This window comes from Dryas octopetala, chromosome 6 (assembly GCF_963921425.1).
Source record: "Dryas octopetala chromosome 6, drDryOcto1.1, whole genome shotgun sequence".
NCBI classification, from domain to species: domain Eukaryota; kingdom Viridiplantae; phylum Streptophyta; class Magnoliopsida; order Rosales; family Rosaceae; genus Dryas; species Dryas octopetala.
In genome coordinates, this window is record NC_141371.1 from 9506634 (window position 1) to 9520594 (window position 13961).

Consider the following 13961-nt stretch of genomic DNA (forward strand, 5'->3'; position numbering starts at 1 on the left):
CCTAAAATGACATCCATTTTTTCCCCAAAAAAAGCATATGTTCTGTAATAATTGTAACTTTATTCTAGAGTACTTGTAAATTTTATCCTTCAACGATTTTAATATTTATACTAGATGTCATTTTAAGGAGTACTTATTCATATTTTTCATACACTCATGCATTTCTACGCGAACTCCCGTTTAGAAATGTGGGAGTGTATAAACAGAAGTGGAAATAGTGTCTTCTATTTCAAATTGAAAATTGAAGAACCCTGTTTAAATTATGAATTTTCTTTCTAGCTACCAAAAAAAAGACTTACGAATTTTCTGGTCCAGTTTAGTTGGTACATGGTGTTTGCCTCTGACAATCCTCAATTGGACCGTTTGGGTTGTTTTTCCTATTGTTGCTTCTTCTGTGTGCATGTACTGGCCATGGAAACCAAGTACTCTGTGCAGACTGCAGAGATTACCCTTTTGCCAAATTCTTTGTTGAATATTCTCAAATTCTCATAATGAAAGGAAGAAAGTAGAATTGGAATTGAAAAAGAAAATGCCTTGGGTAAGACTTTTGCAAAAACAGAAACAGCAAAAAGAAGCCAAGGATATCCCAAATGTACATTGTGGGGGTGGGTGGTTTGTGGCCTCTGGCTACTAGGTAGATTCTATACAAAGGTATTCTTTCAAACACTTGCACTGACATCCATGATGATTCTTATCCCCAACTTTCGCACTTACAAGGTCCCTACCAGATCTTCTTCGAACCACCAAATCCCAATTTTCGTTTAAAACTCTCTTAAGTATTGCTTTTTTAGTTTTTTAACCTCACCTTGTGGTTAATAACTTAATATTGTTCTCATGGGCCACATCTTTTAGGTGCAAGAAAAAAATGTGTGGGTATTCATGTCACATGATAGTTTTTTTTTTTTTTTTTTTTTTCAACTGTTCAACAATGTCACATGGCAGAAACAATCTCCTCTGCAAAAGACAAACAAATATGAAAAGCATATATACAACTTCACCTTACAAATTAACAAATGAGAATTACAAATTTCAAACATAAAACCAATGGTCTAATATAAAGGTATACAATGTATAACAATCCAACAAATTAATATATATGATGATTCAAAACCAAAGTGTGATACGGCCAAATGACACTACATAAGCGAGTGGGTCACACTTCCAAGTGACCCTTTCATGGCAACTTGCACCCAATAGGCCGGTTTGTTGTCTGCATGCTCTTTGCTGCTGAAATCTGACTAGAAACAGTGGCTATGATTCTCTTTCAAAACCAAGGGTTAATGAAAAAGACAAAAACTAAAAGTGGTAGAATAAAGCTTGGGGAGAGAAGAGAGAAACCTTTGATTGATGGGTCATTCTAATGGGGAGAAAATTCCAAACGGAGGAAAGAGTGGGGAAGAGAAGCTATGGAAGTGAAAGAAAGGGATAATATTTTGGTACTACACTAAAACTACAAAGTGATGACTGCTTTAATAATTGGTTAATTAAGCAGTGCTGATTGTGGGGTTTGAGAGCTTATTCACCTTTTAATAAGATGTGAAACAACATTGTGGGGTATTGAGTAAATGAACCATTTGGATGCATCTACCACTTATGATGGTAAAGTATTTGAAATTAAAAATATATGGATTGAGAAAGTGATGGAAAATAGACTTCCAATCAATTTTTGACAAGAGAAAAAAGGGGATTGGAGACAATGTTGCAAGGGAAATCGACAATATTTATTGCCATGTTACTCTTCAGGAGGGAAGATGAAGACACGGCAGACACCTGATTATAAAGAAATTAAGGAAAATGCATGCATGTTTTAGTAATTAGTATTCAACTTTTATCTCAAATTTCTTACATGAAGTGGCACCCTCTCATTCCTTGTGAAAGGATTGACAAAAAGTTGAAATAAGATCTTCTACTTATATTTTATCGAGGGTGATTTAAGAATTTAAAAATTAAACGTTCTGAATATAATATTTGATAATTTTAGATATAAACACAATTTTAGGAAAGAAAACATAAAAAGTTGATTCCAGTTAAAAGGTTGGGTTTTATTACAGCACCCTATTTTGATTAGTGATAAAAATAAATCAAAAGTATTGATGCAAGGTACGACTTTACTCCTATTATGAATGAATTATGAAAAGCATTAAGAAACTGACATACCAAGCTAACCAACATTGATGCAATCAATTAAAGATAGATATCTCAAAGACTTAAACTTCCTCAATTTCTTATTAGGTGCATGAAATTTTTAGACAATACGTGTTGCATAATTGGTGTAAACGCCATCAATTAGAGCCGTTAGATACGCATTTGCCACATGACATCAAATTTTTGCCAGAAGCTTCTTAGTCCCATACTTTGAACCCATTACTACTATTTTGGTTTTGGTGAGATCCCAAAAGTACTATTTCGCCTACAGAATAGAGATCCAAACAGCTTAAAAGAGACATTAATTTTCTTATATGGCCTAGATTAAGATATATCTTCTTCATTATTTAAATCCCGTTTATTCCTAATTATATCATTATATTTTTTAGAATCCTAAACAATCACGATGAGATAATTATGTTTCAAATAATTTTCAAATCAAATCATATGTTTAACTAAAATAATTATCTTAATGATCTTGACTTTTTGCTTGAACTCTCCCTGGCGGTTGCATCGCAGCCTAAACTCAGTGTAGGCCGCATGTGTCAAAGTTTTGCTAAAACAATTTATTCTTTATTAATTTGTTGTATCCTCCAAGTTTTGTTTACTTTTGGGAATTAGAAATTACGGTCTTAAAACCCCCAACAGATAGTTTCTCACACTGAATTATCAATCTAATTGCTCCATTGTGTCCCGAGCAGGAGTGGAATGGATATGGTATTGATAGAAAATCACAAAGGGAGCGCATGTCTCATTCCTCACACGTCTTTTACATGGAAACATCAAACAAAAAGGAAACAGATTATTGATTCCAAGTTTTTTCTTCACGGGGCCATATATAATATAAAAAAAAAAAATCAATGTCAAGTTACACATCATACATCTCACACACACACACACAAAAAACGTCCACCAGCGTCCTAATCATGTCCAACTGGAGATATACAAATATGGACACTCTTATCGTGTCTGGGGAATATTATCATGCATGTTTGTAATTTTGTGTATATCAAATTATAATTATGAGTATAAAATCCCATTGTCATTTGCATAACAACATAGGTCTCCTAAAGTTATTTAGACCAAGCCAAATGGGTTTGTCGGACAAGCCCTTCATCCCACTTGCTTCTTAATTACTAAAACAAAAATTATAAGTGTAACCAAGGCTCCAATTGATCTAAGATGCCTAGCTATTATAATGCTAATAAGTAATAACAATCATATAGGAGAGAGAGAGAGAGAGAGAGAGAGAGAGAGAGAGAGAGAGAGAGAGAGAGAGAGAGAGAGAGAGAGAGAGAGAGAACTCTTTCTTCAACCAAGCTCTAAGTTGTAACCTGTTTTACAGGAGACATTTGACAAAGTTTTCACTAAAAAGCCCAAAAGAGGCCCAAAAGAAACAACAACTAGGACAAGCCCAAACAAGAGAACCCAAATACACATTAAATTTAGCTTTCGATATCATTAATTTAGTTTTCACTTAACATAAATACTGCATACACCCGTTACATCAAAGTTTTACTTCACTGAAATTCAAATCCTATGTTCAACAAAGTACATCTTTCAATGTCGCTCAATGCACCCAACAAATATCACTCAAAGTCACAAGTCACAACCTTGGTCAACCAAATACCCCAACAGATAGCAGCTGAATAACTTGATATCATCTAAAAAAATGGTTCAATTATGTCAGGAATTACCAATGGAGATGTAGATATTTTATTTCATTAATTCTAACTTTGCTGAGGGAGATGTATATATTTAGTCAATTATTAACTTGATAGAAAAGGTCATATAGGGGAATTTGTTTTTGGGCCTTAAGGCCCCAAGTCTACCAAAATAAAAAGGTCATATAGGGGAAATGAAACTCAGTTATCTTCAAATCCCAACAGCTATGAGATATATAAATACAGAAATTTAAGGATCATCAGCAATGATCTATGAATATCTGAAATTAGGTGAATATGCAATTGAAGTGATTGTAGGAGTGAAATCTTAATAACTCAGTAAGCCACCCCTGAAAAGAAAGAACAGAAAATATATCCAACCAAACTTTTTTATTAAAAGAAAATAAACAAGAATTGAACTGATGATAAAATAGTTTCAAAGAAAACTAGAAAAAGCAGTAGACAACAATGGAATTACAAGGCTTTATTTTTTCATGCTAAATCTATTTTTAAAGTTAAAGAGCAGAAATTATAAATCAACTGAACGATGAGATACAACAATTCACCACGCGTAGGAACTTCAGTCTATCCAATTCAACTCTTTGGAAAGTGATTATATGTTTCAACCACAAACAGAAATAGAGGAGCAAATAAACAATCTCAACACACATTAACTCCAACACTTGAAAACATCATAAACAAAATCATCAAAGTCATAGGCATACCACTTTAGGATCAAAGAGAAAAGAAAAGTATTTTGCAGAACTGCATTAAACTTTAAAACGAGTACCGAACCATGCATAGAAGTAGTTAAAAGAGCATATTAGGAATAGATAACATTGGATCAACCACTCCCATCGGCTAGCTAGGTTATTCTATTACCTGAACCAGAGCATCATCAATTACCAATTGGTTGAAAAAATTACATTATTTAAGTCCCAAGATTGATTTCTCTATCACTGTGTGCATCCAAGAAAGCTCAGATCCCATGTTCAACATTATACATTTTAAAGCTAGCTCAAAACACTCAAACCCAAATTGCTAATCATCAAATGATTACTAACCACAAACCTAAGAAACAGAGCACCCTGCAGGTACAAAACTTACCATACAAGTCCAATCCAACAATTATCACTCACAAGTCACAACCTTGGTTAACCAAATACCCCAACAGATAGTAACTAGACCAATGCCCGTTAACTAAAGACCTTGCATAGGGTAAGACCAATATATATTGGCCCTAAACTAGTCTAAAGAACCTGCATTTTCAAAACCAACTATTACAAAGCAACATTCAACATCCAAAGTGGTGAAGGCCCAAATTATATGCACAAGAAAAATAGTCTCTCACTCTTTTCACTCCTTGTGCATGGAGTGTGAGTACTCAGAAGCTACTCTTGGATTGCAGGATGTATTATTTCTCAATGCAATTCATTCAAAAAATGCAACATAGTTACGAGTAACAACCAAAATCAGCATAAAAGAACAAAGAATGTATGAGAATGAAAAAAACATAATTCAACAAATAACCAATATTATATCCCATGGCCTAAAATAGTAACAAGGACTAATTATAATGTTCCCAGTTTTCTCCTATAAAAAATGTTCCTAATTTATGAATATTACTCAAAGTGGCAACGAGAAACCCACCTGGCACTTCTTTGACTGACCCGTCAAAGACCCGGTCCCATTATTATTCGGGGAAAACCCGAATTCAACAGGGTCACAGCAGACGTGCAACAAATAGGACCACAACTCAAACCCAAACCCGAATTCAACTCTGACGATGAATCTCACCCGCCCACCAACTTTCTCGTCCGAGATTTGCTTGGCCACGTCATCACCCACGTACTCGTTCACCGTCACCAGTTTCAGATGGACACGTGTCTGGTTCCTCTTGTCTAGAATGAAGGGAGCTAACGACGACGTTCCAAGGCGGAGTTCGTCGTCATCGTCATCATCGTCCTTGTACGCGTAGAAGAGCGAGGCCTGGAGTTGGTCGTAGTGCATCCTGGACATGTGGCTGGGGTTCGTAACAAGGAGCGTCAGATCCCACGTGGCAGTTAACTCGGAGCCAGTCACATTGAGCGGGTACACAGTGGCCGAGTCGACCCGGAACTCGGGGTAGTGGGTCAAGAAGATTCTGAGAATGATAAACATGCCGATGAAAAACAAGAGGAGGACGCAGGCGGCGGATTTTCTATTCCAACGGCGGCAGCTGCGATCATCATCAGGTAGCGGTGGGGCCGCTGGGGCTGCATAGGGATAAGCATCATAGGCTGTAGCGACTGGGTAGCCGGCTGCGACTTCGCCAGTTGGCTGAGCCGGATAGCCGGTCACTGTCTTGTAGTCTTGGGATTCGGCTGTACTAGCCATTTTGCAGAGAGCAGCGGGTTGTTTTAGGTTTCGATTTTGAAAAGAGATGAATAATGGGGTTTGTTTTTGTTATGACTTGTGACTTGTGACTTGTGAGTAAACAAATAAATGAAGATTTTTTGGATGCTTATGAAAAAAAAAAAAAAAAATTTTATCACTTTCTAGTTTCTACTACTAAATAATTAATAATCTTAAATATAAATATAGTTAATAATATAATTAAGCTAAATGGTAAAATGTGTAATTTAAGAGCATTACCAAGTAGCAACGGAGGTAGTAAATATGTAGGTCATAAGTGCCCTTTAGTAACTCATGTGTATTTTAATATGAAAATTTATTATTTTAAAAATTTATTATATGTAGGGCAATTTCTTCAGAAAGAAACGCATTAATTGTTACAGGTTTCGGTTCCGAGATTTGATCACCATCATCCTCGTCTTTATTTATTAATTTATAGCTGTTGGGGATAGACTTCGAGGTCTTTTATGTATTTGATATCCAACAAAACTCTTCTCTTTTCTCTCTCTCTCTCTTTTTATTGAAACTCTTCATTATTATCTTGTCAAATCAAATCCACTATACAAAATTAATATTTCAGAATTAATTAGTCATCAAGTATAATTGGCTGGCATCTCCATTAGAATTAAGTTGTCAGGGGTTTGGGATTGCTGCGGAGGAGCCAAAAAATTATTGTAGATAACAATTTTTAATTACATGTAACAGTTTTGGTGTTTAGTAAAAAAATAAAAAATTATTTTTCTCTATAATTCTCAACTCTCTACGACAAAAATAAAAAGTAAATTTCTAGGTGTTTTGAATGCTGCAGTGACTCATAGCAACAATAAATATTTTATTTTACCTATAATACTCTCATTGATTTCTATAATTTTTATTTGTTTATTTTAAATTAAAAAATATGTCTATTGTTAATTATATTTTATATTATGATAATTAATTATAATATTTTATTTATACGATTAAAATTATAATATACCATCAAAAATTTCAAAAACAAGTAAACAAACATTTTATTTTTACTAAACAAATAAGTGAAATGCACTTTCAGTATTATGTCCATTTTAGTAATTATATACAGTCACAACATTTTTATATTAACATTTACCAAACACTCCATTTTTTCTCACAGCAATACCAAACTGGACCATAAACAAATTAAATGGGATTTAATTATGAGAGATTGTTTTATAAGAGCTTTAGATTAATCCATTGATACAAATTTAATCTAATCTATATTCATTTTATTTCCCAATAACTCATTATAAATTACTAACCCTTAAAACAAAAAAAACACCTAACCCAACCCATGTTATTCCTCGTCTCGTTTTTGACCTCCTTCGCCAACAAGTTCACCTCAAAACCTCTTAAAGTGTAGAATGAAATTTGTAAAGGCTGCATGTTCAATTTTAATTTTAAGAATTTGAACATACCTAGTTATATAGCAAAAATAATTTAACAAAACCGTTAACATAATAAGTTGGGTTAGGAACATCGAAACAATGTACATACACTTGTAAGAAGCCACGTCAACACTCAACGAATCAATTGACACCCAATTTTACAGTGATGCAACGAGTTTAAAACTTTGAGTATTAAATTGCAAGATTTTCAACATAGAGTATTAAAATGAATTTTGAGTAACAATAATACTAGGAATCTCAAATTTATATTCCAAATATACGTGTCAGTGTTTTACTTGTTATAAAATTAATAATCATTTAAGTGGACCATGTATGAATCGATAATTTGGGATCTAAAATTGAAATACAAATTTGGGATCCCTAGCACTAGCTACTCAACCCCCTTGAGTTAGGTTCAACCAAAGTATCACCAATTACTAATGGATTGAGAGCATAGTAAGTCACACTAGCATATCCAATAAAGTTCAGATCATATGTTCAAAAGAATAGTGTGGTTTGATATATATCATTCACAAGCAGCATATAGGAGGGATATATTCCTTTACAAAAAGAGATCTGTATCTAAGGGAAAACACTATATATTCTGAAAGATAACTTTATATAACGTATTAGAGAAATTTTCAAAACTAACAATATTTTTTTCATTACAAACTTTTAACTTTTTTTTTCTCCAACTTGCCTCAAATAGTGATCAAACCCGGCCCCTTGAGTTAGGTTCAACCAAATTATCACCAATTGCTAATGGATTGAAAACATATCAGTATTTAACTATCACTTTGTGCATCCAACAAAATACATCTTCAAGCTACGTAACTCAATACTCATCGAATGATTACGAACCTCAGGCCTAAGAAAAAGAGCACCCTCGAACCAAAACTTGCCACACAAGTTTAAACCACAAAATCACAAATAGAAATAAAAGAGCAAATAAACAATCTCAACATTAATACCACTTTAGCATCATAAACAAAAGGAAAGCATTTTGCTCAAGTGCATTAAAAATTCAAAACCAGTACCAAATTTTAGAAGTAGGTTAAAGGAGGCTTGAGAAGCCAATAAGTAGCTTTGTGAAGATCAATCTCTGATCGATGGCCTTAATTACCTAATGATCAATCTTTATCTTCACCAAACCAGAACACGGCACTGGCGGTCCTGCTTTGACTGACCCATCAAAGTCCCCGTCCCATTATTTGAGGAAAACCCGAATTCGACCCGTTTGCAAAAGATCCGCATTAAATGGTTGTCCTCCGTCCGCAACATATTGAACCTACCCCAAGCGTGCACTACCACTCCGAAACTTACCGACCCACGACCCTTTCCGTCCGATATTTCCTTCGCCACGTCATCGCCGACGTGCTTCCTTACCGTTTCGAATTTCAAACCCACACGTGTCTGGTTGTTTAAAACAAAGGGATCCAACGACGTCGTTGCGAGGCGGGTACCGTTCCCGTAGAAGAGCGAGGCCAGGAGGTCGTCTACGTAGAAGATTGGGCTCTTTAGGTTGCGGCTCGTGGCGAGGAGCGTCAGGTCCCACGTGGCGGTTAACTCAGAGGAGCGAGTCAAGTTGAGTGGGGACACGGTGGCTGAGTCGACCCGGAACCGGGGGACTTGGGTCCACCCCTCGAGACAACCGACGATTACAAAGCAGAAGACAAGAAGGGTGACTATCAACAGAATCTGCGGCTGCCCGCGATCATCATCAGAGAGTCGGGCTTCTTCATCGGGATCGTAGCCGGCTGGGTAGCCGGCTTCGACTTCGCCAAGCTCAGCCGGATAGCCGGTCACTGTCTTGTAGTCATGGGCTTTGGCTGTAGTATTACCCTTTTCAGTCGTCTTCTTCAGAAACCAACTCATGTTTTGAGGCGGCTATGAGATTGGGGTTCGTTTTGGGATCGTTGTATTTATATGTGATCAGAGATTTCAAGGTCTTTTATTTTTATTTGATATCAAATAAAATTATTCATCATTATCCAATAATATATAGAATGGATTATCTCTTTTATCTTTTTTAAATTCAATTTCTTTTTCTCATGGCACGCACACCCAATGTGAGAGTCATATATTTTTTAAGAGCAATAAATGGATTAGCATTGTCATTAACTTAAATATTCATAACAGTAATGCTATACTTACCACATTTTTATACCACAATTTCATACCATCTTACATGACATCTATATATTGGACACTAAAAATTAAAAAATAAAACCTAAAAAAGAAAAAGGAAATAGCCTTCCAGTAAAGTAATGACACATCAGGTGGGATACAAATGTAGGAAAAAAAAATGTGGGACAACTAGCATTATTGTATTCATAATAATAAATTAACAATAATGCTAGTTGTTCCTTTTTTTTTTCCTACATTTGTATCCCATTTGATATGTCATTACTTTACTGGAAGAGTATTTTCTTTTTCTTTGTTAGGTTTTATTTTTTAATTTTTAGTGTCCAATGTATGAATGCCATGTAAGATGGTATGAAATTGTGGTATAAAAATGTGGTAAGTGTAGCATTACTGATAAATTAATTACCAATTACATGATATACAAAATTAACTTAAAATAAAATGTAATTATTATAAAAATCATAATTAAAGAATGTTTAATATAATAAATTAATTGACACAACATTAAAATTAGTCATTTGTCAACTAAAGGGTAAAATAGATATTAAAAATAAATAAATAAAATACAACAATAATAGAAATTCAACATGTCAAGGTAAAATAGGGCCTAATTTAATAACTAAAAAATGGTGGATTTAATTCAAAATCAACGATCGTATTCGGGTTTTTGTCCAATTACCTCTTAAAATAATAGGAACATATATATTCACATATATGCATGTTATCTTAAATTTTGAATGTTTTACACATAAACATAGGTTGTTTGTGAGTAAGCACATATCTTGCTAGATGTACGATTCCACACAAATCACATGAACCATTCATATCATCATATGTCGAGAATCTTCGTGACACAGTCATATACATATAGCTCTACATATAGAGTTGATATAGAAGCATATATAGTTAATTATATAGAACAAATAATTTAACAAAAACCGTTTAACATTATAAGTTGGGTTAGGAACATAGAAACCGTGTGCACTTTGTAACAATACTGGGAAATGCATATAACCGGCAAATGAGTAAGCACCAATAGTTGAGATATATTTAGATTTTAGTGATGCAAGATGTACGTCTTAATCAACCTTTGACTCAATTGATGAATGGATCTACTATAATTTTATGAATTGATCTACTATAATTTTATGAATTGATCTAAATTTCGTTATCAGATTTCAGGATTCCTACAATCAAAAGAAGTACCATTGCATCTCTATATATATATTACCAAACTGACAATCCCCATATATCAATGGACAAATGGAATCGAAGAAGATGAATATGACTAAGAGAGAGAGAAAGAGAGGGAGGACAAAATTGCGACCTCAATCCTTGGAAATGTCACATTTCTTGGACCCACCTTGCAACGATCCACCATTTGAACCCTGCGCAATAGCAACCTTCAAATCCGAACAATTAACCTTGAGGCTCCCAATCCTGTGGTACAAAAGACCCGACCTGATGTTGTACCGAACATTCAACCTCATATTGAAAGTCACCACCCCTTCCTTCTGCTCCTTCTCCATGTCCTCCACCGCCCCATTCGCCGTCATGTTGGTGGTCTCTATCTTCATCTGCATTGTGGTATGGTCTCTGCCGTATATGTCGTACGAGTTCCACGACGACATGGCGGTCAAGTAGTTGTCCTTGTGGTACAGCGAGGTCTCCGAACTCTCCAGCAATAGCCCCGTCTTGTAGCTCGGGTTCTCCATGCTGATGGTGGTGTCCCATTTCCCTGAGAAGACTTTGGTTGCCGGGATGAGGTTGAAGTTGGTGACGGAGAAGTACTCGACTGTGAAGACGGGGTCCTCGGGCTTTGCAAAGAAGAAGACGGAGATGGTGGAGATGAAGGCGAAGATCATTAGGAGAAACATGAGGAGGCAGAAGCAGCGGACGCAGCCGCCAGGGTCGTCATGTTGGGCGTAGTAGGATTGGGTGTAATAAGGGTTAGCGTAGGCGTATGATCCGTTTGGAGGGTAGACAGCACCACCGCTAGGGTAGGGATGGGGGTACCCTTGTTGACCATGCCCGGCATGGGCCATGGCGGCTGGAGGGTCACTCCTAGCAGCTTGGTTGTTGGTTTGGTCTGAGAAGGGCTGAAGATGATGACCTGATTCAGGTTGGTTGGGTTGGGGCATTGAGGCCATAGATGATTATGGTTTTATATTATATCTTCTCTCTAGCTCTCTCAAGAATATTCTGGGAGAGAGATGGAGAGAGGGATCGAGAGAGATTGAGAGAGTCGATCTAGGGGTAGAGGATTCAAATCCAATTCAAGGGAGAAGAATAGAGACGGAAGAGTGTAAAAATAGGTGGGTGGTCTATAAACGCGTAAATAGCGTGATAATAGAGATGGAAGTCACCTATATCTTTATTTGAAATATGGTATAATTATATACAAAAATGTGGCAAAAATTGTTTTATGCGCGCTATACATAAGAATATATTGTCTACAAAACTTTCTCTCAAATGGATGTTAGTTGATAGAGTCTCATCAATTAATTAATGGAATGCTCAGATCGATCATACTCATGATAAAAGGTTATTACAAATCATTTTGTGTGGCCTAATTGCACATCTAAGCCATTTTTTGGCTTTATTGTACGTTATTATTCCTGTGGAACAATAGGAACAAAATCTTTTAATATATATATCAAGACTAACTCAAAAATTACAACGAAATCATGCAACTATTTATGCAAGATAATATAATCCTCAACTGAAAGAGGGAAAGTACAATATCGGCATTGTCAATAACTGTACACTAATATTTGAAACCATAGTACGTAAAACTGGAGGTGCATTTCCCCTAATTCCTAAATCAAATGACTCAAATGTTTACCACATGCTTATAGGCCATTGGTGAGACTGTACGTATTTGGCAATGGGATAGATCACTCCAGCTAGCCCACAAAATAGCTTAACCTTCTAACCTAATAATATTCCAGCAACAATATTTAGCTAAAGCTTCAATTATGGACATGTACAGTAAGAATTAATTACATGTTCATTTTGGCAATGGAATGGAGCACTTGCGTCCACCAAGCATCCTTCCCTCACCTTTTGCACCAACAAACTCAACCTTCAATTCTGAACAGTATGGATTCAAACTCACTTGGGTTCCCATTCCCAGTAGCTCCTTCATACTATATGTAGCATCTATACGCATTCCCAAGCTAAAACTCATGTAACCCCTCTTTTGATGATGAACTTCATGACTTAACTCCTTCAGCACTCGATCCTCGATGTACGGCTGTTGGCCACCACAACCCGTTGAATCGAATTTGATCTCCACCGTCCTCTGTTTCCTTGGAGGGATATGCAGCATTGCATCCACTGAAGCACATGATAGAGCCTCATCATGCTCCTTGTAATACACGTAACTCTCACAAGGGTAGATGGTCACAGTTAGGCCACCGTTTTGGTTCCCAAAAGTCAGTTTAGCATCCCATTCGGCTGAGAATGATGAATTCGAAACCTCGAAATTTGACATGGAAAATGCTTCCAGGCGAAGCACAAGGGGTTCTGTTTTTGGACCCGACTTTGCATCCACGTAGTTGCCTAAGAACCAAAGAGAAAATGCGATGGATGTGGCTAGACTCACCACTATCACAATAAGCACAATGTATCCGCGAACTTTGTTAATGAAATTTGGAGACTGGTTTTTGCACCACAAAGAAGCCATATATAATTTCTTCTGAAACAGAGAATAAAATGCTCAAAATGTAAGGATGAATTACTAATGTACACGGAAATTTTCTCCTCTTAAACTGAATCAGATGCATATGATTAAGTGAAATCATGTTTAAATGTACGGTCTTAATCTATAATTTTTAAATTTAAAGTTCTAATTTACAATTTAAAAACATAACAACTAAGTCAGGTATATATACGAGTATAGGACAAGAAATGATGCCTTTTTATCTGTAAAACAATCAATTGGCAGTACTGCAGGATAATATGTAGTTTTCCCTACATGTACTTAACCTGATGTGTCATACACACGATATATACTACTTGTTTTGTTACACACTTGTAATAATAGAATTCAAAAACAAACTCACTTGGTATTTAAATCAAATCAAGAAAAAGCTTCAAGAGGATATCAGTTCTTACTTGTTACAAGTGATAAATAATTTGCTACTACTATTTCTGATCATCTCATGGAATTAATCTGACTCTTATTAAAGGGCGCAAAATTAAAAAAAAA

The 13961-nt window shown here is 35.6% G+C and overlaps 4 protein-coding genes across 4 annotated transcripts; all 4 read right to left on the minus strand.

Moving 5' to 3' along the window:
• Positions 1-3713: 3713 nt before the first annotated feature.
• LOC147282161 (uncharacterized) lies at positions 3714-6225 on the minus strand. The gene is made up of 2 exons (XM_086249074.1): positions 5460-6225; positions 3714-3809 (listed from the first exon to the last, which is right to left on the minus strand). Exons 1-2 carry the CDS (start codon positions 6183-6185, stop codon positions 3735-3737), a joined length of 801 nt encoding a protein of 266 aa, XP_086105200.1. The 5' UTR covers positions 6186-6225; the 3' UTR covers positions 3714-3734.
• A 2278-nt stretch (positions 6226-8503) lies between these two features.
• Positions 8504-9509, minus strand: LOC147282162 (uncharacterized). Its single transcript, XM_086249019.1, has one exon. The coding sequence runs from the start codon at positions 9476-9478 to the stop codon at positions 8747-8749; it is 732 nt and encodes a 243-aa protein (XP_086105145.1). The 5' UTR covers positions 9479-9509; the 3' UTR covers positions 8504-8746.
• A 1567-nt stretch (positions 9510-11076) lies between these two features.
• Positions 11077-11898, minus strand: LOC147282163 (uncharacterized). The gene has a single exon (XM_086248180.1). The coding sequence runs from the start codon at positions 11896-11898 to the stop codon at positions 11077-11079; it is 822 nt and encodes a 273-aa protein (XP_086104306.1).
• Positions 11899-12758: 860 nt separating this feature from the next.
• LOC147282164 (uncharacterized) lies at positions 12759-13436 on the minus strand. The gene has a single exon (XM_086248181.1). The coding sequence runs from the start codon at positions 13434-13436 to the stop codon at positions 12759-12761; it is 678 nt and encodes a 225-aa protein (XP_086104307.1).
• Positions 13437-13961: the final 525 nt, after the last annotated feature.

Bases quoted from the DNA above. Each gene is read 5' to 3' on its own strand.
- LOC147282161 (XM_086249074.1), bottom strand. From the start codon at position 6,185: ATGGCTAGTACAGCCGAATCCCAAGACTACAAGACAGTGACCGGCTAT. The intron at 3,810-5,459 runs GTGGGTTTCTCG...CCATTTTTTTAG, and splicing joins GTCAGTCAAAGAAGTGCCAG to ATGATATCAAGTTATTCAGC.
- LOC147282162 (XM_086249019.1), bottom strand. From the start codon at position 9,478: ATGAGTTGGTTTCTGAAGAAGACGACTGAAAAGGGTAATACTACAGCC.
- LOC147282163 (XM_086248180.1), bottom strand. From the start codon at position 11,898: ATGGCCTCAATGCCCCAACCCAACCAACCTGAATCAGGTCATCATCTT.
- LOC147282164 (XM_086248181.1), bottom strand. From the start codon at position 13,436: ATGGCTTCTTTGTGGTGCAAAAACCAGTCTCCAAATTTCATTAACAAA.